At 39.0% G+C, this 25330-nt stretch overlaps 1 protein-coding gene across 1 annotated transcript in view; it reads left to right on the top strand.

Annotated features, from left to right (window-relative positions):
* Positions 1-13935, top strand: part of LOC145981616 (WAP four-disulfide core domain protein 1-like) — a 270697-nt gene extending 256762 nt beyond the window's left edge. Inside the window, exons 4-5 of the mRNA XM_083114989.1 lie at positions 5776-5926; positions 11175-13935. Of these exons, the coding sequence (XP_082971115.1) occupies positions 5776-5926; positions 11175-11226 (203 nt within the window). The 3' untranslated portion in view covers positions 11227-13935. The remainder of the gene's footprint in view (positions 1-5775; positions 5927-11174) is intronic.
* Positions 13936-25330: the final 11395 nt, after the last annotated feature.

The following is a 25330-nucleotide window of genomic DNA, read 5'->3' as shown; positions in this document are numbered from 1 at the left end:
AAGTTTCCGTGCGGAAATGCTTGCCCTTTCGGGACTGTTGTTTTCTCTCTGGGTCGAAATGATGACACCATGTTTTATCCTGAGTCACAATCCTGTTCAGAAAGTCTTCACGCATGCGTTGCAAATGTGCAGCTGAGAGCTTCAATCGTGTGCGTTTTTGGTCAAATGTCAAGTCTCGTGGAACCCAATGCCCAGCCACTTTGCGCATTTCCTAATGATCACGAATAATGACATGCACGCGCTCCTTCGAAATGCCTAGAAGTGTTGCAATAGTTTGTTGCGTCAGTCGGCGATCCGCCATGATCATGTCATGCACTTCCGAGACGTTGTCGTCGGTGGAAGCACTCCGCTGGCGCCCAGTTCGAGGTCCATCACTGAGGGACTGTCGTCCACGTTTCAATTCATTCACCCACCACTTCAGTGTTGCATAGGATGGGGCATTGTCCTGTAAGGTGTTTTGCATGTCCTCATGAATCTGTTTGGCCGTCCAACTCTTCAGGAAGAGATACCGAATCACTGCACGATCGGCGATGCGCTGCTCAGTCACAGATGGCTAAATCCTGGCTCACAGTTCCACCTGCTGAAAAGGAACGGCTCAACATTAGAACATGTAACCTCGTAGGGTATCCATATAAAGACTACTCTCTAACATACAAACATTTCATGAACCAAAAATGATTCCTTCTGGGTCAGGCCAGAAACTTTCCAGCCGACCCTCGTACATCACATCAACGACTAAAGTTCTTTATATTTGCTTGTTTATTGCAAACTATTTATTAGTCAATCAAATTGAGTAAAATTGACCAAATAAAGCTAAGAAGGAACTTAAATCTTGTACAGTGGGATCTATGAGTATGAGTATTACCGTGCAAATTGTCCATCACCATGTTCGTGCACTTTATTTGATCCAATACGAGCTTCGAGAATTAAAAGAAAACGCAAAATAAGCTGTTGATAACTTCTGCACCAGCATACATAAAAATCCATCGCTTAAAAACACATAGGATATAAGAGAAAAATTAATGAAAATAGTGATGGACAATTTGCACGGTAATACTCATGAATCACACTGTACGTACAAAAAAATTGCATCATGTTTTGCAGTGTGTTTTTTTGTTTATTTTGCCAAATGGTTAGTATATGCACATAAATTTTATCAGCAATGAAGAATTTGGTGAATTATATTTTTAGTATTCGAAACAGATTGTGTAAGTTATTTCTGCCAAATGTTTGAGTAGCAATACAAGGGTCGATATATTTAACTATAAATATTTTGCATATTTTAAGAAGTATAATAAACGTCTCTCAGGTATTGAAAAACTTACATGTGCGTTGTGAAATGTTATTTCATGATTATTAAAGTTCACTTGTGGAAAATGTTCAATTTAAAATGTAGGCGTACGTTTAAAATGAAAATACGTTTTAAATTTAGATGCAATATAAGAAAATTATATTGTAGATGTACCTCGTTGAACACATTTGAAATCATTAATCAAGCTTATTAGAAGTATAGAAATTGGGTAGATGAATGGTTTTCTTATGATGACGTGACCACGGTAGAAAGTGAATGTATCCATGAAACGAATACGAAATCTATGCGCTAGTGTTGCACTATGTCACACAACTGAACACACGAAATCGAGCACAGTGTGCATTTCCTAATGTCCGTTGCTTTCTTCTTCATAACCAATAAACCCATTACAGTTTCTGGCTTCAGATATATAGAAAATACTGATGGTACTTATCATGCATGACATGAATTATACCGTCCCCCCGTAGCGGAGTGGTTAGCACATCGCACCTCGATGCCAGAGGCCCCGGGTTCGAATTCCGGCCTGGGCATGGATGCGTGTGAGTGTCCATTCATCAATTTGATCACATCATCACTTATCCCCGTCTTTGCAAATTAGCCAAAAGTGTCACAAAATGTCAAGGAACATAAAGCAAATCAATCAATCAATCAATAACATGAATTATAACCACTGCCCGGTGTTATAAATGAGCCATTTGATAATTTTGATGTCAGTATATTATTTTTAACAATATAGACAAAAATTTCAATGTAAATAGTACATTCTACAATGTAATTTGATGAAATTTAATAAGTCACTGAAAGACTTTCTTCTTGTATGCAGACTAACCGACAGTTTCTCTTGCTTGGCCTGTTTTTTTTTTTTACTTAAATTTGCCATCCAACAGTCTGATGGCACTAACGACTTCCACATTCCACAGGTTATGATAAAACATCCTTACTTAGAGATTGTTCTTGTTCATGTGTTTAATACATGCATATTGCAACACTAGCCTATCACTTCATCGTTTCACATTCTAGTGATCCATTAACTTTGCCACCAGTCAGGCACGTATTCAGAAATTCCTTTCGGGGAGGGGGGGCTCAACACCATTTTTTTAAGGGATGTAAGAACCTCACAATTGTATGTTCAAGACCAGTGGTGGCAATTGGGTTCCAAAACGGGGGGGGGGGTGCGGAGGGCGTTGGAAGCAAAGTTTACTTTCTCTTGGTAGACAAGGCTTAACATTAAGAGGCCATAATGTTGAGGCAAGAAAATATAAAATTGGGAGCAACTATCCCTTAATCGTCGCCACTGTAAGGCTGTCATTTTAATCAGAACATGAAATCGGAACATTTTTTACCACTCGACTCCTCTGTTTCCATGCATTAACATTGTGTGCCGGAACCATCTCAGTATGTGTGTTTGTCCATTTCTTCTCATCAGGCATAAAAACGTCTATGGTGTGTTTGAGTGTTTTTACGAAGCTGTTACACATGCGCAGGATGGACAATCCAATCGACAAAGCGAGCTTCAAATTGTGGGCTGCGAACTGGACGCAGACAGCTCTCAAATATTTCTCTCTGATTCGAGCCTGAACACCACTAACGTGTCTTGTCCTCCCATTTTTTCAGCTCTTATAAAAGCCGAAACCCACCAAATTGTTCAGATTAAGGCCTTAGCACTCACAAGTGTTCAAAAATGCCTGTCACAGCTTCTGCTGTCTTGTCATATATCGGCACGAAACAAAGGAAGTCTTCTCGAATACAGGTGGATCACGAAACAATTAATGCACAGTGAAAACCCTTCCGTTCCCAACACATCTAATTTTTCGTCTCCCAGTATGATCAAATGCTTACTCATTTATCTCCAGTGACGTGCCCAAGGGAGGGTTTGGTGAGGTCATAACCCCATTTGACCCAGTATTAATTTTTTTTTTTTTTTTTTAAAAAAAAAAAGAAGAATGTCAAAGACAGGAAAAAAATGGCAAAATCAGGACTGACCACCAAAAATAGTATGCGTAACCCCTCTCCCTTCCGAAAATCCTGGACACGCCTCTCTTTATCTCTGACACATTTTTTAAAATCAACTCACCAGAAGTTTTTATCATTCCGTATTGGAGATTGAAGTAAGATGCGTTATTCCTGCAGGTTTGGATATGATCCTTTAGGGTGCTGTCGTCTGCCTGCTTTCACACCTAACCTTAACAAGGCCCTAATTTCCCATCCTTGTGACTTGGATTTTCAAGACTTAGGAAGGTTTCAGACCGAAGGGACACGCGATACATGTCGATTGGAATGGGCCAATGAACAGCAACGTTTCACACTGTAGCGACACAAAAGGCCACACAAACCTAATCTTCAGGCAACACGGTGTGAAATCTCCCTTATTAGGCCACTGTCATTGTCACCTCGAAGTAGTAGCTCTTGTTGACCACAGAAAAAAATTATCCTCAAGCGGTGGGAATGCTCCTCAGTTTTCTTCTCTCGCCTATATTTTCTGAGCTTGTTCACTATACAGGCAACACCTTACGATTTGATATACACAGGACATCAGGCAACACCTTACGATTTGATATACACAGGACATGTACTATGTAGACATTTTAACGAATAATCGGTTGAAGTCAAGGATGGCTCAGTTTGTAGAGCCCTGATTTGGGTCCTGGTAGAGCCCTGATTTGGGTCCTGGTAGAGCCCTGATTTGGGTCCTGGTAGAGCCTGCAATTTCCACCTAAAATGTCTACATATGCAACATCTTGCTTTCTCTTCTCGACGTTCATAAAATTTTTGGCTGTCTCTTTGTGGTAGTTAAGTGTTGGAATGTGTTTCCAACCCAGTAGGCTTAAACAAAAGTATTTTTTATACCATGAAATTCTCGGACTGCATATACGAAATTTAGTTCTGGAGAAACTAAATCATAACTCAAAACTTTGGTTTTCAGTTGATCTATGCAGCTTATTTCTGTTTTAATAAACCACTCCAATATCCGGTACTGCTGAAATATTCACTGTAGAGAGAGAGAGACCTTGATCTCTTCGGCGCTCGAACCAAACTAGCACTACACTGAGGCCCCGGAAGTTCTGCTGTCGTCAATGTCTTCATTTTCGAATCACTAAATCTTATAAAGCAACCAGAGGACGCTGACTGATCTGATCACCAATCGACTGATGAATTGTCACACTTACCTGTGAAATCTCATTAACCAATTCTTTATACAGATCAACCGAAAAATTGAATCTGCGTATTTATATCCTCATTATATTCTAGAACGTTCCGCAGATAAAACGATTCGTTAATATTGCCAGTAGTTGACTCATTTTCTCATTCAAGAACGTACCCTCTCCCGCCTTCCAGAGATTAGAAATTACAACGAATCGCCCTACGTGTGGCGCTACCTTTGTTGTGCAGCTTCCAAATACTGACAAGTTTCTACATAGTGCTCAAGTGCGCTGCGACAACACCGAAAGCGCAAGAAAAGTTTACGTGCAATATTATCAACAACAGGTTTATAGAACATTCTCCGTCTTGCCTCGATAATTGTCTATCTCCTTAAATCATCGTCACATTATTCAAAAAGCCAAAAACCTAATTTTATCTAGTGTAAAATAAAAAAAAAATCCTTGGGGGGGGGGGGCTCGAGCCACCTCAACCCCACCTTGGATACGTGCTATTAACAATAACAGGGTTATAGAACATTCTCCGTCTTGTCTCGATAATTATTTCTCCCAAATTATCATCACATTATTCAAGAAGCCAAAATCCTAATTTTATCTAGTGTAAACAGAAAAAAATCCTGAAGGGGGCTCGAGCCTCCTCATTCCCACCTTGGATGCGTGCTATTGACAATAATAAGGTTATAGAACACTCTCCGTCTTGTTTCGATAATTATTTCTCTCAGATTTATAAATTTATTATCTTCATATTATTCAAGACACCAAAAATCGAATTTTATCTAGTGTAAATTGAAAAATTTCCTGACTGGTGGGGCTCGAGCCACCTCATCCTCACCTTGGATACGTGCTATTAACAATAACAGGGGTATAAAACATGCTTCATCTTGCCTCGATAATTATTTCTCTCCTTACATTATTTTCACATTATTCAAGAAGCCAAAAACCTAATTTTATCTAACGTTAACTGAAAAATTTTGTGGGGGAGAGGGTCGAGCCCCCTGTGCCCCATCTTGGATACGTGCTATTATCAATAACAGGGTTACGGAACATTCTCCGTCTTGCCTCGATAATTATTTCTCTCCTTAAATTATTATCACATTATTTTATTTCACATCACAAGAAACAAAAAATCTCATTTTATCTAGTGAAAACCTAAAACTTTCGGGGGGGGCTCGAGCCCCCTAAGCCCCCCCTCTGGATACGTGCCTGCCACCAGTATGTCATTGTGCACAACAAACTTAAAATGAAAACTTGGAGATACGCCGGGATTGATAATCACGGTTTCACTTTTATATTTCTGTCTTTCAGGCAACAGGAGCCAAGTCACATTTTCTACAGATGATGCGGTTCAAGTCAGAAAACCACAGGAAACAGTGGTGCTACCTGGAGGATGTTTATTGACACCAAAGCAGTATGAAGATCTGGAAGGATTCAGAGAAAATAGGCATGTTAAGAAATGGTGTGTATTCAAATCGTATATTTTTACTAAGGATTTATAGAGTATTATTTATAATTTTAAAGCGACAAATAACACTCACCACGCTATATTTTTCAACTTTGTTTCTTCATTGATTGAGAGTTCTGTTTCTAATGTACTTTCACCAACGTTAATGCTAAGAAGTTATCCCCACTAAACCACAGTTTCCCTTACGAGCGTGCATACAATGTAAGCTACTGAAGCATTGCTTCATGCAATAACGTAACAATATATTATGTCATTATAATCACATGATTATTCAATAATATCTAGATAAAACCGTTCCATTTCTTCGCTACACATTGAACAAAAACCAGCCCCTGCAGACATGCACTGAGAAGCCGAAGCGATCTCTTTCTCGCATCGGTTCAGCAGTGGCAGACAGTTGCGCGCGCACCTCAAGGTCACGGGCCGTGTGCTTGTATTTTTGCTACAAACAAAAATAGTGTTCGTTTAAAAATAGCAATTTACTGTAACAAGTCTAAGACGAAAAAAAACTACAGAATTGCACTTTTTTTTTGTCAGTCTCACACTCACTTTGCACAAGAAAATCGAGTTGGTAAACTGGTTGTTTATTTTCACTTTGTGCTCAGGTAGAGTAATTGGGACAGGGCCTACAATTTGAAGTGGAATCCAAACCGCCGCCCACTGTGCTTCCATCGGGAATCGAACCCGGGACTCCTTCATTAAAATGACGGCGGCACCACTGCGTTATAGGGGAGGCCCGAGTTGAACTGTTATTCATACATAATGATTCAATAAATATTAATTAATATATGCGTATGTGTGTAACAGTGGCGTATGCTGAGTCTAAGACCTGGACTAGCTCACTATGACACCTGGTCCTAGGCTATGGAGGAAGGGAGAAGATTGGCTCATTCTTGACGTCTTCAAGGAAGCCACGTTGCCATCTCAACGGTAGTCAGGTTGCCAACTCCTAAGAATTCAGGTTGCCAACTCATAAGAATTCAGGTTGCCAACTCCTAATAATTAAGGTTGCCAACTCCTACGAATTCAGGTTGCCAACTCCCTAAGAATTCATGTTGCCAACTCATAAGAATTCAGGTTGCCAACTCCCTAAGAATTCAGGTTGCCAACTCCCTAAGAATTCAGGTTGCCAACTCATAAGAATTCAGGTTGCCAACTCCCTAAGAATTCAGGTTGCCAACTTCTAAGAACTCAGGTTGCCAACTCCCTAAGAATTCAGGTTGCCAACTCCTAAGAATTCAGGTTGCCAACTCATAAGAATTCACTTTGCCAACTCCTAATAATTAAGGTTGCCAACTCCTACGAATTCAGGTTGCCAACTCCCTAAGAATTCAGGTTGCCAACTCATAAGAATTCAGGTTGCCAACTCCCTAAGAATTCAGGTTGCCAACTCCCTAAGAATTCAGGTTGCCAACTCATAAGAATTCAGGTTGCCAACTCCCTAAGAATTCAGGTTGCCAACTTCTAAGAACTCAGGTTGCCAACTCCCTAAGAATTCAGGTTGCCTACTCCTAAGAATTCAGGTTGCCAACTCATAAGAATTCAGTTTGCCAACTCCTAATAATTAAGGTTGCCTACTCCTACGAATTCAGGTTGCCAACTCCCTAAGAATTCAGGTTGCCAACTCCCTAAGAATTCAGGTTGCCAACTTCTAAGAACTCAGGTTGCCAACTCCCTAAGAATTCAGGTTGCCAACTCCTAAGAATTCAGGTTGCCAACTCATAAGAATTCAGGTTGCCAACTCATAAGAATTCAGGTTGCCAACTCATAAGAATTCAGGTTGCCAACTCCTAATAATTAAGGTTGCCAACTCCCTAAGAATTCAGGTTGCCAACTCATAAGAATTCAGGTTGCCAACTCATAAGAATTCAGGTTGCCAACTCATAAGAATTCAGGTTGCCAACTCCCTAAGAATTCAGGTTGCCAACTTCTAAGAACTCAGGTTGCCAACTCCCTAAGAATTCAGGTTGCCAACTTCTAAGAATTCAGGTTGCCAACTTCTAAGAATTCAGGTTGCCAACTCCTAATAATTAAGGTTGCCAACTCCCTAAGAATTCAGGTTGCCAACTCATAAGAATTCAGGTTGCCAACTTATAAGAATTCAGGTTGCCAACTTCTAAGAACTCAGGTTGCCAACTCCCTAAGAATTCAGGTTGCCAACTCCTAAGAATTCAGGTTGCCAACTCATAAGAATTCAGTTTGCCAACTCCTAATAATTAAGGTTGCCAACTCCTACGAATTCAGGTTGCCAACTCCCTAAGAATTCAGGTTGCCAACTCATAAGAATTCAGGTTGCCAACTCCCTAAGAATTCAGGTTGCCAACTTCTAAGAACTCAGGTTGCCAACTCCCTAAGAATTCAGGTTGCCAACTCCTAAGAATTCAGGTTGCCAACTCATAAGAATTCAGGTTGCCAACTCATAAGAATTCAGGTTGCCAACTCCTAATAATTAAGGTTGCCAACTCCCTAAGAATTCAGGTTGCCAACTCATAAGAATTCAGGTTGCCAACTCCCTAAGAATTCAGGTTGCCAACTTCTAAGAACTCAGGTTGCCAACTCCCTAAGAATTCAGGTTGCCAACTTCTAAGAATTCAGGTTGCCAACTTCTAAGAATTCAGGTTGCCAACTCCTAATAATTAAGGTTGCCAACTCCCTAAGAATTCAGGTTGCCAACTCATAAGAATTCAGGTTGCCAACTTATAAGAATTCAGGTTGCCAACTTCTAAGAACTCAGGTTGCCAACTCCCTAAGAATTCAGGTTGCCAACTTCTAAGAATTCAGGTTGCCAACTTCAGAATCGCCATTATCTTCCGTATTTTACTTTCTAGGGTTCAGGCTTCGCAGATAGCCTAACTAGCCTGGAATATACGCTCCTGGTGTGTAATGAAACCGGGGTGTAAGGGTTAACTCAACCTCTCTCTCACCCTGGACTGCATTGAAGGCTAACGAGGCTCTGGCGTCTGCACTCACAGCCAGTACAATCCTAGGCTAATTGCATGTTCCCGTTAATTTGAGCGCCTCCTAGTTTCATACATACCACGTTTGTTGAGTATCTTACATGTAACCAAATTCTAACACAATGTTTTCTCAATTTCAACCTGAGAAAAATCCAGCTAATTGGTGAAGGTGTAGTTCTCGCTTCTTGATGATTAAAGATGATGAGAGAGAGAAAAATGAGGATAGAAATCGATGAGGCTTGACCGATAGCGTAGTGGTAACGCTATCGCCTTGCATTGTAATCAACGAGTGCGGTGTTCGATCCCAGGTGGCGGAACATTGAACGTTGATTTGGATTTCCCTTCAAACTGTAGTTGCTTCCGGTCCCGATAAGTCTATATTTGCATAAAGTGGACTAAACTTTGATGAAATGTTTTTAGAGAGAGGTGTTATACGAGGGGGTATCAAAAAGTTTTGCCTGTTGAGGTATAATTTGTTTAATACTGGAAAGATTGGAACAATGAGCATTCATACAGTTTGCCTGTAGTGTACTTTACTTAACGTTGCCCTTACACACAGTTCCCATCACGTTCGATGCATTTGAGAGAGCGTTTTACCCAGGCCTCAAAAACAATTTGGAAAAATTCCACAGAGCACTCCCTACCCCACCGTTCAGAGCTGTTTTCACCTCCTGTAGGTCCTCGAATCTCATGTCACGAAGCAGAGACTTAGAACAGACTTTATGGTATCACAAACTCTCAATCATTGCATGTGCTGACCCATAGGACATGTGCGCTGCATCAGAAATTTGCTGGATGGTGATGCGTCTATCCTCTCGAATGAGCTCATCCTCCCTGTGGCGGTTGTCGTCGGTCAACGACGTTGATGGCCTGTCACTTCTTGTCATGTCCACACTTTCAGTTTCTCCTACTTTGAACTTAACTACTTAAGTCTGAGCTAAGTCTGTGCTTCGTGGCATGAGATTCGAGGACCTACAGGGGTTAAAACAGCTTTGAACAGTGGGGCAGGGAGTGTTCTGTGGAATTTTTCCACACTGGTTTTGAGGGCTGGCACAAATGCATCGAACGTGATGACAACTGCGTGGAAGGGTAACTCTGAGTAGAGTACACTACAGGCAAACTATATGTATGTTCATTGTTTCAATCTTTCCATTACTAAAGAAATTATACCTCAACAGGCAAAACTTTTTGTTACCCCTTGTATTACTCTAGCTTTGATACGGAGCATAGCATCACTTGGTTTTCCTTGACAATGGTTTCCTGTGGATGAAAATCAGTAAAGATATGTTTTTCCAATGGAGATATGCATACATCTATTTCTAATCAACACTTACGTTATACTCGTTTTCAATAAAAGCCTCATAACAACCATACTATTACCAATATGCAACAGCACATCAAAACACAAGCCTAACATAAATGTTATGATCGATTTGAAACACTTATAACTCATGCTTAATGTAATATAAATTCATAAGATTGGCACAAATGGAAGAATAATTTTTAAAAAACTTAACGTTGCCAATCTCTTACCACATATTCTCATTCCGGCCCTTACTAACTCTTTAACATCCTGATGCGTTCATCTTTGGGCGAAACAAGCCTGCCCTTGTCCACCATGAGGATTGTTAAAGGTCCAGGAATTTTAAATAAATTCAATTCCGGTCCAGTAGAGAAAATCAGCAAGCGTAGATGGGTTCCGAACCGTAAATAACCTTTTATCTGTGAAGTAATTCAATTCGGTCCAGTAACCTTTTTCCGGATCAATTTGAATACGGTCCAAGTTCCGTATTGAAATTAAACAACACGCAAATTGTACCGAATTTAAATTGTGCGAGAAAAGTTCCGGTCCTGTTGTGGAACCCATTAGAATGTATGGGTTTGGTACCTTTAACAACCCCGGCCAACATACTACGCATTATAAGGTATCCTTTTCCAGAAATATGAAAACAGTATGCTTCTAAAGGGGGAAATGTAGTCGGTATAGAACATACTGAACGCCCCTCGTATTGTTTGTACGAATCGTTATTTTGGTGTGGTGATTAATGTGTCGGTACGTAGAAAACTTTAAAGAAAAATGTGAGAAATCCGTATGCATTCAACCAACGATTTTGTCATTGTATCTTTTTTTTCTGACACTAAAATTCGCCAGATTAATATCGCTATATTCTTACTAATGTACTTTAACGCTGAAGACAAGGTTCTTTTTTCTCCACAGCTAATATTGTGTGCGTTTAAGAATCGATGATTTATGAGCTTACAAATCTCATTTTTTTTATTTTCAGTTTCTGCGATAAAGGAAACGTTTTCTGTGAAGTGCAGCGTGAAGATCGTTGAACTGCGAAAGCGTGGTGCAAATATTTATCAGTGTTACAAATCTGGGAAAAAGAAAGGACTAAAAAGCATGACCTGGCAATTGTGTTCACTCATAAAAGACATGATACGTTTCAGTTCCTTATCAGTATGACTATATTTATATAATTGGTACAAGGGGGAAAGTTCCTTTGGGGAGTAAATATGCTTCACACTCATAGGCGTAGCCACGGTGGGTGCCAGACTCCTAATGTGTTTCACTGAAATTTAAAAATGTGTAAGATTATGCTTTTCCTTTCTTATTGCAAGTAGCTTACTCTTGTTTTGTTTCACTACAAACAGATATTTCTGGCGAAGCCATGAATAGTTAATATCCGAATTAAGTGATTCAATTACTTTTAGGGTAATAAATTAATTTACAAGTGCTGCATATTCAATACACAGAATATTAATATTATAAGATTCATTATATGAATGCTATGTTTCTAGTTCAGATTATTGTAAATTTTCAGGTGAAGTAAATCTCTAAAGGACAGTCTTAAATATGTTTAAAAAGATTGATTGATTGATTGATTTGTTGTTTTAAGTCCACTTTATGCACAGTAAGGCTAATCGGGACTGGACCTACAGTTTAAAGTGGGATCCGAACCACTTGTGCCTCCACCGGGTATCGAACCCGGGACCCCTTGATTACAAGGCGACGACGCTACCACTGCGCCATCGGGGAGGCCTGTTTAAAAAGAGTATGCAAAAATGTTACATACAGCTCTGAAAGTTTGTAATACCAAAACACCATTTCAGCCACATTGTGAATAATTTATGCGTATGTTTTGAGTGGAATATGCTGTACGTAAAAAAATATATTATTGTAATGGTTTTATTCCGAACTATTAACACTTATAAAAGAACATGTTGTTTAATGTAAATATGGAAATCACACAAAAGCACTGTATTAATGGAGATTCATAGCTATGCTAAAATATGTTTAAAAAATATCAATTTTCAGGTTTTGATTGCATCTGAAAGCTGTAAATCTACAATTTAAAAAAGATATACAACACATCGTATTAACTATCAGATGACCAGGTACAATTTTATATTATATGAAGTAACGTGGAAAATATGAAGCTACAGATGTATTTTATTAGAGGAATTCTACGTTACGTTGTTTGTTACAATTGGTTATTCTGTAAGAATATTAATTTTTGTTTGCTTTTATTATTTAAGTAATATAAATATCGTCACAGTGGTAAGAAAACCTGTATGAAGTGATAACGAATACACAGACTACAAAGTAAAACGTTCATCTTCATATACCGAATAGTTTCTGTGAACATGAAGTTACGAATTTTAGGCTAACATTGTCCTTAAGCCACCCCGAAATAAATTAGACTGCCCACGCCATGTTCACACTGCGCAAGATATAGAGTGATGGAAATCCAATTAGTGACAAGCCTCTGTAATAAACTCTAAGTCGGGGAAGAATAAAACTGTTCTTAAAATAGGAAAATGTTCATTCCATTTTGTTCTACCTAATAGGAAAGTTAATTCGCAAAAGATGGAACCCAGGCGAGAGAAAGCTTGTGAATGAGGAAATGTGGCAACGCTGTCTCGCCGGCTTGAAAATCAAGGCAGAAATCATGGTGGGAATAGCGAAATTTTCGTTGATTCCAAAGAAAACGAGGGTATCTTGAGTAAAATGTTCTAGTTTTTGTAAATTTCGCATTACGAGGTAAGTGAAAAACATGCAGTAACAGTGGAAATATAGATTTGCTGTTAAATAACTGGAAATAAGAAGTAAAAATTAGGCCAACTTTACATATCATATCAAGCATGGAATGTTTCAGATAATTGTGTAGTTTGCCATTATTTTATGTGCTATAATTTCGGAATAACATTTGTAGCTCAGTAGCAATAGTAGTAGTAGTAGTAGACCTGTTAAATTTCATGCTCTTTTAAGATTTACGAAGTTTTTTTTGTGTTTTAGTTTCATCCTTGTACTTAATATGAGTAGCTTTAAAGCCTACCATGTAATGCCTTGTGCACACAACTTTTTTCGGATTGGAATTTTCATTTGTGTTAACTTGTTTTAAATTAGTTTTGAGTCTTCATTAGTGATTGTATATTACATACGAGGCGTATTCGGAAAGTAAGTACCGAAAGGATGTAAAAAATAAAGTAAAATAGTTTCGTACCTTTTTTTATTTGCATTGCATTCTACAGACCCTAAACTACTTTTCTACGTAGTTTCCACCATTCTTCAAGCATTTGTCGTAGCGTGGCACTAGTTTTTGTATCCCATCATCATAGAATGTTCCCGCCTGTGACGAAAGCCATCCATGAACTGCTGCCTCGTAGAAACGCTGACCAGCAAGAAACTTCTTCTTCAGATGAAGAAAGAGATGGTAGTCACTTGGTGCCAAGTCAGGGCTGTTGGCGGATGAAAAATTGTTGCCAGCCGAATGACATGATGACATTTTGAGATTGTTGAGCCGTATGCGGACGAGCATTGTCGTGAAGCAACACAATGCCTTCGCTAAGCATTCCGCGTCTTTTGTTTTAAATTGCACGACGCAACCGAATTAATGTGTCACAGCAGGCATCTTTGTTGGTGGTCTGTCCTCTAGGCAAGAATTCAACCATTCTTGCATTGAGAAAACAAATCACAGACCGGATTTCACAATCGGCGGGCCGATTGATTTTCTTGAACATTTCAAACCTTCAGAAAACTACGAAGAAAAAGCAGGACCTGCTCCCACGCGTGCCTGTGGCTAGCTAATGGATGAATGACGTCAGCGAGAACTCACACGGTCGCGAGTGCATCGCTACAGCGGCAATATTTGCAAACGATACATACTTTACGAATACGCCTCGTACATACATACACAGTCCGTCCAGTGGGAAAGGTGCCTAATGAGAAATGAAAGACAAGACGTTGTGGACTGGTTGTTTAAAATAACGTCTATTCAAAATAGACTCCTTGTGAGTCAATACATGCACTGAAGCGGTTGTAGAACTTTGTGAAGCAGTCTTGGTACTCCTGTTTCGGAATTGCCTCCAAAATCGCGGTCGAAGCCTTTTGGATGTCTGTAATGGTCTCGAAACGCATTCCTTTCAACGCCAATTTCAGTTTTGGAAATAGCCAGAAGTCGCACGGAGCTAAATCTGGAAAATATGGGGGGTGATCGAGCTCCACTATCCATTTTTTGGCCAAAAACTGTCGTACCAACCTGCTCTTGTGCACGGGTGCATTGTCGTGCAACAGAGACCATGAGCCCTGTTCCCGATATTCAGGCCGAACTCTACGAATCCTGGCCAATAGATGATGCAAAATACCCACGCAATACTCAGCGTTCACAGTGTAACCGTTTGGAGTGAATTCCTTGTGGATGATGCCTTTGGAATCGAAGAAAACCGTGAGCAGGGTTTTGATTCGGCTCTTCTGCATGCGCACTTTCCTCGGTTTTGGGGAGCCTGGACCCTGGACCATCACGAAATCTTGCATACCACTTAAACACGTTCTTACGACTCAATGCCTCAATACCGTAAATATTTTGAATCATTTGAAACGTCTCTGTTGCACCTTTACCCAATGTGAAACAGAATTTAATGTTCGCACATTGCTCCGTTTCCGAACAAAGTTCAGCAGGTACTGTCAGTCACAAGATCCGTATGCGTCGACCGTCGACGCTAGTGCTTTGCAACTTTGCCGGAAGAAAGTCGAAATGTATCGCTACGTAGTACATATATTTCTCCATAGATGGCACTGGTGGTTCCGTGGCAAAAAAAATCAGTCACCTTTTCTAATGGACGGACTGTGTACATCTTCTTTTCATTATCAAATTGAAACACAGAAATTTCTCTAAAATTTTATGTTACCACCATAGTTTGTAGTTCTAGACACGAACATGGTAATATTTTTTTTCTGGAGTGTTAAGTGAAATATATCTAAAAATATCCAAAACAAATTGTATTTCAGTCCAGTTAGACATATCAATTTCTTGCTTTGTTTTTCAGATGCCTGATAAATGTTGTGTACCTGGCTGTCAAAGCAATTATGAAACTTAAATAACTTGGCCAAAGTATCATCAATGTCATCCTGCCTCTATGTTATGGTTATAGTTTTTCGATATCGCCGATTTGTTTTCCACATGATGATTAAAAACTCTTAATGCCATCAATATCGGATGTTTATTAAATTTAATGATTCACATTTAAAAAGCAAGTAAAGCTACTTCGTGAAATGCAGATATACAGCTCAGAAAATCCAATGCATATTTAACAAACAACTTTACAACATACAACCATACCTTAATAAAAAAAATAAGTTGAATAAACTAGCGGATACAATTCGGCGAATGAAAAATTACGGGTTGAATGGGCTACAGAAAATTATTACTTTTTTACATTTGGACATTTTCGCTAATGTTTTCTTCCAAGCAACATCGGCCGGCTGATGTCACAGTTTACAGGGTTGCCAAATTGAAGGTTCCGGCCTACCCCTTCTGACACCAGAACAGATCCAGGTAAGGACATTCCTACGGGGGTCCGGTCATTATTGGCAATACAGCTTGTATCATATCAGGTTTATTGTTTAAAAAGTATCTGAAATACAACAATGAAGTTTGTTGCATAACAATGAGAAAAGCTTCAAGTTTTCTTTTCATACGTAACACTTTTGTAAACACGGTCATTTTGACGCTGGTGTAGTGTTGAAGAAAATGGCGACTATCACAGATCCTCAGACTTACACCCCTAGCCTTTTGCATTTGGGGCTTTGTGGAAGACAATGTCTATGTACAGCCAACGGCAAAGATAATAGTAGGTAAATTGTCCATCACTAATTACGTTCTTTTCATATTCTACGTCTTGTGATGTTTTAACAGTTTTCATTTCAATTCATGATCGTCATATTGTGAAACACATACTGAATGAAAATGGTGATGGACAATTCGCCTCTTGTTTCTTTTGCCGTTGGGTGTACCACCTATGCCACAGAATGTGCAACAGCTGAACAGGAGAATGGTGCTTTGGGTGGACGAAGAGTTCTTGGGAAAAGTGTGGCAAGAACTCGAATTTCGATGGGATGTGTGTCGCATAACTGAACATTTGTAGACATTCATAGAAACTTGAAGTGTTACTGATAGATACATAAGAAATATCATTGTTGTATTCCATATAGTTTAGTCGAAATAAATTGTTCACTCTATTATGATGCACCCTGTATAGTGTGTGTATGTACATAGTGCTTTTTTCTGGCGGTACACGACGGTATGCTGTAGCGGTACTTTTTTATAGGTGATTATTTGTGAATATACCACATTGTCAGTGGCGGCGATTGGGTTCCAAAACCGGGGGTTCAAAGACAGTATATTTCCCTTTGTATATAAGATTGAGCATAGTTCGGAGACAAAAGTGACGAAAAGTGGGGGGCAACTGCCTCCCTAATCTCCGCCACTGCACCTTGTTTTAGGTAGTTCTTATCATGGACACCAGAACAAACTAACTTGAAGAGCACCGGAACACTTCTTCCCAGAAAAAGAGCACTGTATATATATAGAGAGAGATACGAATATGTGTAGTATACGAGTATTTGCGAGTGTGTGTAGCGCACTGACAGTTGAATTCGAAGAAAGTTATGAGAACGTGGCATTTTAGTACAAGATATTTCTCGTTCTTTATTAAACTAAAATATGTATCATTGTTTATTCTATTATTGGTCGTTGTAGCTCTCCATTTTCTATTGTTGTACGACACTTGATACGGTCCAGGTATTAAGCGTATGGCTACAAGCCTTGGTACTTGAATATATTTCGGACATAACGTCCAGTTTCTATTAAATGTGTTAATTGTTCACCGTCTGGTTTTTATCTTGTGCAACTTAGTATTAACCTACATTATTATGTCCTTCACTCCAAACCTATCAATTTGGCGCTGTGGACAGTGAACAGAGGATTGACACAGGACAGTGAATACAGGATTTGAAGGATTCTAATCGTAACGTCAGGATGACTTTATCGGCACGGGATTATGACAAGTAAGATTTCATGTAACAAATCAACAAGACGGTGTCTTACATGTAACATTTAAGTTTGCTAATTTTCTACACGCTTAAGCAAAAGCAATTTTCAGTTACACATCGTAACTTTCATACATGCCAGTGATTTCTATCAGTTAATGTAATTTGAAGTTTCAAAAAACATGGCTCTCAACATTACATTCAGCGAATTTGTTGAAGTAAATGAAGATATCGAAAACTCTGTCTCGCCCAGAATGTGTCAAATGAAAGAAATGCAGCAGTTTCATTAGCAGTCATTGGTCCTAAGGCTTTCAAAGTACTTCGCAAAATTACGGCTCCTGAAATGCCATATAATCTATCATATGCTGTCATTCACGACAAAATGGTTCAGCACTTCAGGCCCAAAACCAACAAGTTTACAGAGAGGTTCAAGTTTCGAAAATGTATTCAGTCTCAAGGAGAATCAGTTACTCAATTCGTAGTGACAATCAAACAACAAGCAGCCAAAGGTGCGTATGAGCAGTATTTAGATGAGGCACTTGTTGAACAATTCCTTGTTGGTGTACAGTCAGACAGTACTCGAAAAAGATTATTATCTGAAAGTGATCTTTCCTTTGCTAAATGTCAAGAATCAACATTGTTACCTTCCGTTCTTCCTCTGTGCACCTCTCAACTTCCCATGAGCCGTGGGTACCATAATAAAACAATCAGGACTATAATCCATGCATTCAGTATTGACCCTCTTTCTTTGAGTCACCCTGTATATTTACTTTAGATATAACCTGTGAAGATGATTAAGTGAATTACGTCTGTAGGCAATATCTCATTGCATCATGTAACAAGTCGCGTCGAACCATAAAGACCCTATTGATTCACTTCATTACATATTTCATGCAGTTTATCCGCTGTAAAAGACTGGAATCATTTCGTTGGCTATCGTACCACTCCAGACGAGACCAGCGTAGCTGCTAACCAGAGATAAGCAGTGCCCATTGACCGTTCCGTCCATCTGGGAAATATACAATGCCATTTATACCAGCAAAATGGATGCAGACTGTTCACTCACCTGGACACCGCTTGATGTCACTAGTATCGCATAAGGTGATCCGTCTGTGTTTTCAGACAACCCTGACTTCTGCTCTATTTAGCATTCTCTAGTTATCTGTACGTACTTGATCTACTTAATATGAAAATATGTAATAACATTGTGCTTGCTGCAGCTTTGTGACAATACTGTCAGAACCGTAGCTAGTGAGAGGATCAGGTTTATATTTACTACTTTAGAGTATTTCTTGTATATGATTCACCAGTATACAGTAATGTTCAACACATTGACTGCCACCGTGTAACTGAAAATGTATCTGTTCTGGGCCAATCCGATTTTCTTGTTACTGACCGACTGTGAATAAAATGTGTATGAATAATATTTCAATACAATTTAAATTAAGCCCATTGTTGAGGTTTTTGTGGTGTGTATGCATTTCTATACAATTTGACGTTGTATGCCACGTGTATATGATTTCATACACGTAATTATTCGCTTTGTGTTATCACATTTTGTCTTGTTCTTTCCGAATATCACGTTGTTTTAAAATTTTGTGGTGAAATGTAGCTCGTAGCTTCCGACAATTGCTGTAAAATGATTTTGCAACAGTGTCAACTGTTACGATTTAGCAACAATGACGTAACAGTTGCATGTAGTGTTTCTGCCGCAATGCTGTTGTAGATCTTGTTTTTTTCCTCAGTGCTCTTGTGATACAGCCCCTTTGACTAAGACTGCCGCCAAAACTTGGCGGCGAGAGTCATAAGAAGGAGAAGAAAAAGTGGATTGTGTTGATTGTCCTCTGTATTTCGTATGAAAAATGGATGAAGACCAGACTAGACTTTACCTTCAGGGTGATGAAGATTTCAGTGATATGAGTGGTGAAGACCTAAATTACGATTCTGATCTGGACCCTGAGTATTTTCCAAGTGATGCTTGTGATGACGATTCGGCTTCCTGCGGCAAAAAAGTCGAAAGTGCATCGTGTTCTAGGCCTGCAATTTCCGTTGAACATCAGCAAGACAGTGAGGATAACGACGAAGAAGCTACAGTTCAGCGGCGGAATTCATCTGACAACGCACGCCGTGATTTCAGTCATTTAGTTTGGGATATTCCGAAAGGTAAGCAACAAAATATTCATTTCAATGGAAGAGCTGGAATAAACCCAAACTTGGCTGCTACATTGTCAGGAGGTGAACCTCAGGATTTTTTGAATTTTTCATAGATAGTGATATAATAAAACTGATGGTAGAACAAACGAACCTTTATGCAACACAGATTTTGTTGGAAAATCATGTGAGGCCACATTCTAGACTTCACAGTTGGGAGCCAACCACATGTGAGGAAATGAAAAAAATCATTGGACTATTAGGATGGGTGGGCTTGGTCAAAGTGCCAAAAATTATCAGACTACTGGAGCACTAGTGCTTTGAATGATTTTCCTCTTCCCCGAAGTATAATGAGTAGAAACAGATTTGAACTTCTACGAATGTGGCATTTTGCAGACAATTTACGTGCTGATGTTACATAAAATTACGAACATCACCAACAAACTCATTTCACGATTCCAAGAAATATACACACCAGGGGGAAATATTGTGTCGACGAGAGTATGATACCATGGCGGGGAAGACTCATTTCGGCAGTACATCCCTTCCAAAAAGAATAAATACGGAGTTAAAGTTTTCAAGTTGTGTGCCAGAGGGCCTATACATGGAACATTATTCTTTATGTTGGAAATATAAACACGTCCGGTAACATGTCAGTTCCTGAAACTGTTGTGTTACAGCTTGTAAGAGATCTTCTCGGCGAAGACCGGCGCCTTTACACAAATAATTATTACCCCAGCGTTCCTCTTGCTTACATTGCCATTGACAATAATACCCATCTGATCGGTACAATTAGGTCTAACCGTAAATATTTGCCAGCAGATGTTGTTCAAGATAAATTGAGGAAAGGTGATATTGTAGGAAAGGAAACTCAGGAAGGTGTGACTATTCTGAAGTGGAAAGATAAGAGAGATGTGTTAGTCCTATCTACAGCTCACTCTGCTGAAGAGGTAACTGTAACAGAAAGACGTGGTTCAGAAATTAGAAAGCCTACCGCAGTTGTTGATTACAATACTGGCAAGTCCTTCATTGACGTAAGTGATCAGTTGGCTTCATATGGGAATGCTCTGCGAAACACTACAAAATGGTACAAGAAAGTTCTCTCGTGAATGCCTACAGTCTCTGCAGTGACTGCATCCAGTCCAGTAACATACACCTAAATGAATTCAGGGAACTTGTAATCCTAAGTATTCTTTCTGAACAATTACCTCCTGGACAGCAACTCACTTTACCTGTGTAACAAGGCAGAAAAACTCCAATTCATCACTTGATAGACAAAGTAGGGGATAATGGAAGAAAGAAGCAAGGACGCTTGTACATTGCTACAAAATCTATGGCAGAAATGGAAATTCTGACTCGACAGAGAGGAAGTTTGCCAGGTGGGTGAAGACAGTATGTGACAAATGTCCTAAGTAATCAATAATCTCTGAAGTGTGTTCTAACAGACATAATTAGAAATCAAACTATCTCAAAAATACTTGTGCACCGTGACAAATTCGCAATTAAACAATCTGAACTTGGGTAGGCTCTTGGTTCGGTGTGGGGTGGTGCTACGTGATAGTTTTTATTGCACCAACGGTTTCATTTGACGATACTGCCGAGTTGGTAGCAGAACGCATGTAATCAGCTGACGATCGATTAATAATAATATTCATCATCATCGTCGTGATTACCAAAAAGAGGCAATAAAGCGACGCTAAATATAGTAGGCTACATAGTGATTTCACAATGTGTCCACACGCTAACAACATTGGAAAATATGAATTGAGAGTTGATGCCTGTTGTAAACATGCATTGTTGTGCTGGTCTGGTTGTGGAATTTTCCTACCATCGACCATAGCCACGTATTTTGACTTTAACCTCACCATGAACCATAACCCTACGCTTTCGATGTACACTTCTGTGCATATAGGGCAAACATGCCAGTGAATGAACAGCCCCAGTGAATGAACGTGATACATATTTATGTAAATAATAAGGTATTACAAACCCTCCAATCAAAAGGAACAACATATGTCCTTTCGGTAGCCTATCGGAAGTGAGATTATCCCTGATTGGCTGTTCTCGTCAAATGATCTCAGAAGAAGAAAATGGCCTACTTAAAGTTTTATGGAACAGCAGCACTTTATTGTTTTTGGCATGAACGCAGTTTTCAAAATGTGATAAATATATACAACTGCATAATGAGTATCTTGTTTACCATTCATCTCAAGTTGGCCTTTAATTTGTTGCAATGCTTGCAAATTATCTTAATCTGTTCAGTTACTGGGTCATCGTGTGTTTATTAACTGGGATGTGTTCATTTACTTGTTTTTTATACTCTACTATGTTTTTGTACATAAACAATTTCCAGCAGATCCATGGGAAGAAAGTCTCTATTATTTAAAATAAAGGTGGTATTTGGAATGTCAGAAACAAATTTCACTAAAATTTCTACCATTCCCATTACAGTTATACACATTTTTTTCCTTCAGTGTGCTTAATTGTTCAATTACTGGCATGTTTACCCTATATTTACTAAACCCTCTTTTTTTGTGGGAGCTTTTCAAGTTGTTCTGTTGAAGGCGAAAAACTGGTTGTGTTTCTAGCATAAAATGACGTATGATTTGATGCTGTATTTATAATAAATAAATGTTACGGCACAGGAACAGCTCTTCATGTTCAAAAACCGCCTGTATTTTTAAGGTGTTACGATTTGCAGATACGATTGTGCCCTTTCATGCGAGTGTGCGGTCATTAGCGAGAAGCGAAAGCGAAGCATAGAAGCAGCGATAAGGTACTTGAAGTTGCCATTTCCTTCCTTATTTAATGTCATCCAAGGAGTTCATTTTGCACAATTATCGTGATACTGGTTAGGGTGCTTTACGAACACTTGTACATTTCCCGTGTAGCTTATTCCCTTCTCCAAACAGAGGGTTGTGGGTGATGGAAGATAGTGACTTTCTGCCAGTGATGTGCCGTAGACTATACGTTTCCGTCTACATGAGTTGTCTACACGTAATCTACACGTAGATTACATTGGGTTGTAGTTTACATAGACTACGTAGACAATCTAAAGTGCATTAAAATTAATTTTCAAGGGTTTCATGAAAGAAAAGTGACAAATTTAATTACATTGGTTCCTAACGAAATGAAAAGAACCCTATTTACAACAAAATGTATCTTCTCTTCTATCATTAACTATGGAAGAAGATAAATAGTATGCAAAAAGTACAACAAATGGCAGTCGTGAGGCAAGAGTGGTCTTTTCCCCATAAAACACTAGAATATTTCCTATATTAGGTTACTTCCTAGGTGAGAAATTGTTCGAACTTGAAAGAAAGAGTATGAAAAGTTCTCCTCACACATCAGCAACTGATACGCAGTGTAATTTTCTTTTAATTCCACGGCGCCCTTTGCTAAGTTATCATCTTTTGCCATGTTGTTTACACAGATTACGTAATCTACGTGTAGAATGTAGACTATCGTTGTTTACGCGTAGACGCACATCATTGCTTTCTGCTAGACAGGTTATTCCAAACGCTGTTTACAGTTTCTTTTTTATTTCCGATGTGCCACTGATGCGAGGTTCACTATATTTAATTACACAACTGGATGTGGTCGATATCAAACTATTACTCTTACCTATGGAACTGGCAATTTTCAATCATACCCAATACAATTCTCTATATCAATCTCTTTTGTGTACTTGTTGCCGAATTTTGACGCTGTAGTGAATTTACATGGTTTCATATAATAATATTTTTTCTTCATGGTTTCATTCTGCGTGCACATTAACTAGAGGCTGTTCGGGGAAAAAATTGTTGAGTCAAAAAATGCAATTTTACAGGAGATAGTTAATTATGTTCATTCATATGCCATACGTGTTGAATCATCACTGTTTAGAATCTACACATGTCAAATATAAAAATATACTCATAATATTTTCTTTAATTGATTGTGTGACTCAAATGAAAATAACAGAAAATTGCAGTTTGTAACGTATGGGCATTTTCCCACGATTTTATATAGAACTTTGTTTATTTAGAATATGATTTCAGTAATTTTGGATATTTTAAGTGTGCGAAAACAATTCATGAATTATTTCTCTTGTAGTCTACGTTTATTACAAGCATAAAAATACAGTTTTTCGTTGTGACGTTTCAGGAGAACACACGCTCCCTTCATCATACATTTATCTTTAGTTTGACTAAACATACTACAGTTGTAACAATGGTTAATATTTTTTTAATTAGAAAGAAAATCCGTTATACGTTGTTTTATTGGATATCTCTCCTCCCCACCTTCGATAATGCCCTTAAACGCTTTCTTTTCTTCATCAAATGGATTAAATATGGTGCATTTAAGGTGTAAAATCTTTACATACAGGGTGTCATTTTAATGGCGCCCACGGACCACAGATTCGTACATAGGACATAAAAACAAACAACTTTTCTCGGTAACATTTTTCTCATTGGTGAATCATTTCGGGGCTACAGTTGTTCAAAAAAGCCCGTTTTGCCACCTGAATGCTGGCAACCACGCACAACATTTGATTGCATTTGTGCCGTCATATCCAGTCGTGAAGCGATGCGTTCCAGGGTTGCCAGGAACACACATATTCTGTGAAAAATGATTTTGATTGGATTGATTTGTTGTTTTAAGTCCACTTTATGCACAGAAAGGCTAATCGGGACTGGACCTACAGTTTAAAGTGGGATCCGAACAACTTGTGCCTCCACCGGGTATCGAACCCGGGACCCCTTGATTACAAGGCGAAGACACTGCCACTGCGCCATCGGGGAGGCATGTGAAAAATGACATAGCTACAATCAGCCACATTATTTACCGTAAAACAAAACGAAAAAACACGTTCTGTAACCTAACAGGAAGTAAACAAACTATAGGATAATATAATTCAAGTGGAAGTGGTCATATCGAATTTTGTCTCAGCTTACATGTCAAATATTTGCAAATCTATTTACCAAGTTGGCATCTACAATTTAGCCTATCCACTTTGTCCTTCTGGTACTAGTTGTCTGTGACACACTGAACAGATGACAAAATAGAAATGAAAGCACTCAAAATTCCAAAGGTAAGCAACACACAATATAATGTATATTCAGGGCATTATGAGGCAAGTGACAAAAATGGTTGAAAGAACAGGGATATAAGTAGTAATACAATACGACTGTGTTTGTCTATGCACCGGATACACATGTAATAGTTTGCAATTGAGAACAGGACAGTATATTTGCTACTGATTCATAATTAGATTGTTACTGTGGTTGTGCGTGTTTAGCCGTAATGTAACAACGTGAACCTCGGATACTTCCGTTATCAGCACAAAAGTACCAACAAGGCATCTGGACACAAACCTGCAGATACCAACCTTGCAACGAGATTTGCAAATATTTGATATGTAGCTGGGCGTAAACAGCCACATGTAAGCTGTAAGTCCAATAAAATTTAGTGTTGTTGATATTTGACATGTAGGCTGAGACAAAATCCGATATTGACACTTCATTTTGAATACGTTTTTTTTTTACCATTTGTCATATCGTTGGTTCACTTCCCCCTTCCCCTGAGATGACTGCTGATCTTCTGGCTGGTAGGCTATGATGTTAGGGTCTACTGGACGCGTTTCTCGCTTCGTTTTACAGCTAATAATGTGGATGGTAGTTTGTCATTTTTCACCAAATTTGTGTGTTCCTTGCAACCCTGCCGTGCGCTGTTTTGCCGCAGGAAATGACGTCACAGATACGATCAAATGTTGTGTTCGGTTGCCAGCATCCAGGCGGCAAAACGATCTTTTTTGCTCGGCTGTAACGTCGAATCAACGCACCAACGAGAAAAATGTTACTGAGAAAAGTTGTTTGTTTTGATGTCCTGTGTACGAATCTGTGATCCGTGGGCGCCATTAAAATGACACTCTGTACGTAAAGATTTTACACCAAAAATGCACCATATTTAATCCAT

The sequence above is a fragment of the Lepisma saccharinum genome, chromosome 29 (assembly GCF_977018435.1).
Source record: "Lepisma saccharinum chromosome 29, izLepSacc3.1, whole genome shotgun sequence".
Lineage (NCBI taxonomy): Eukaryota > Metazoa > Arthropoda > Insecta > Zygentoma > Lepismatidae > Lepisma > Lepisma saccharinum.
The sequence above is the reverse complement of the archived record's forward strand: the minus strand, read 5'-3'. Positions and strand labels throughout refer to the sequence as shown.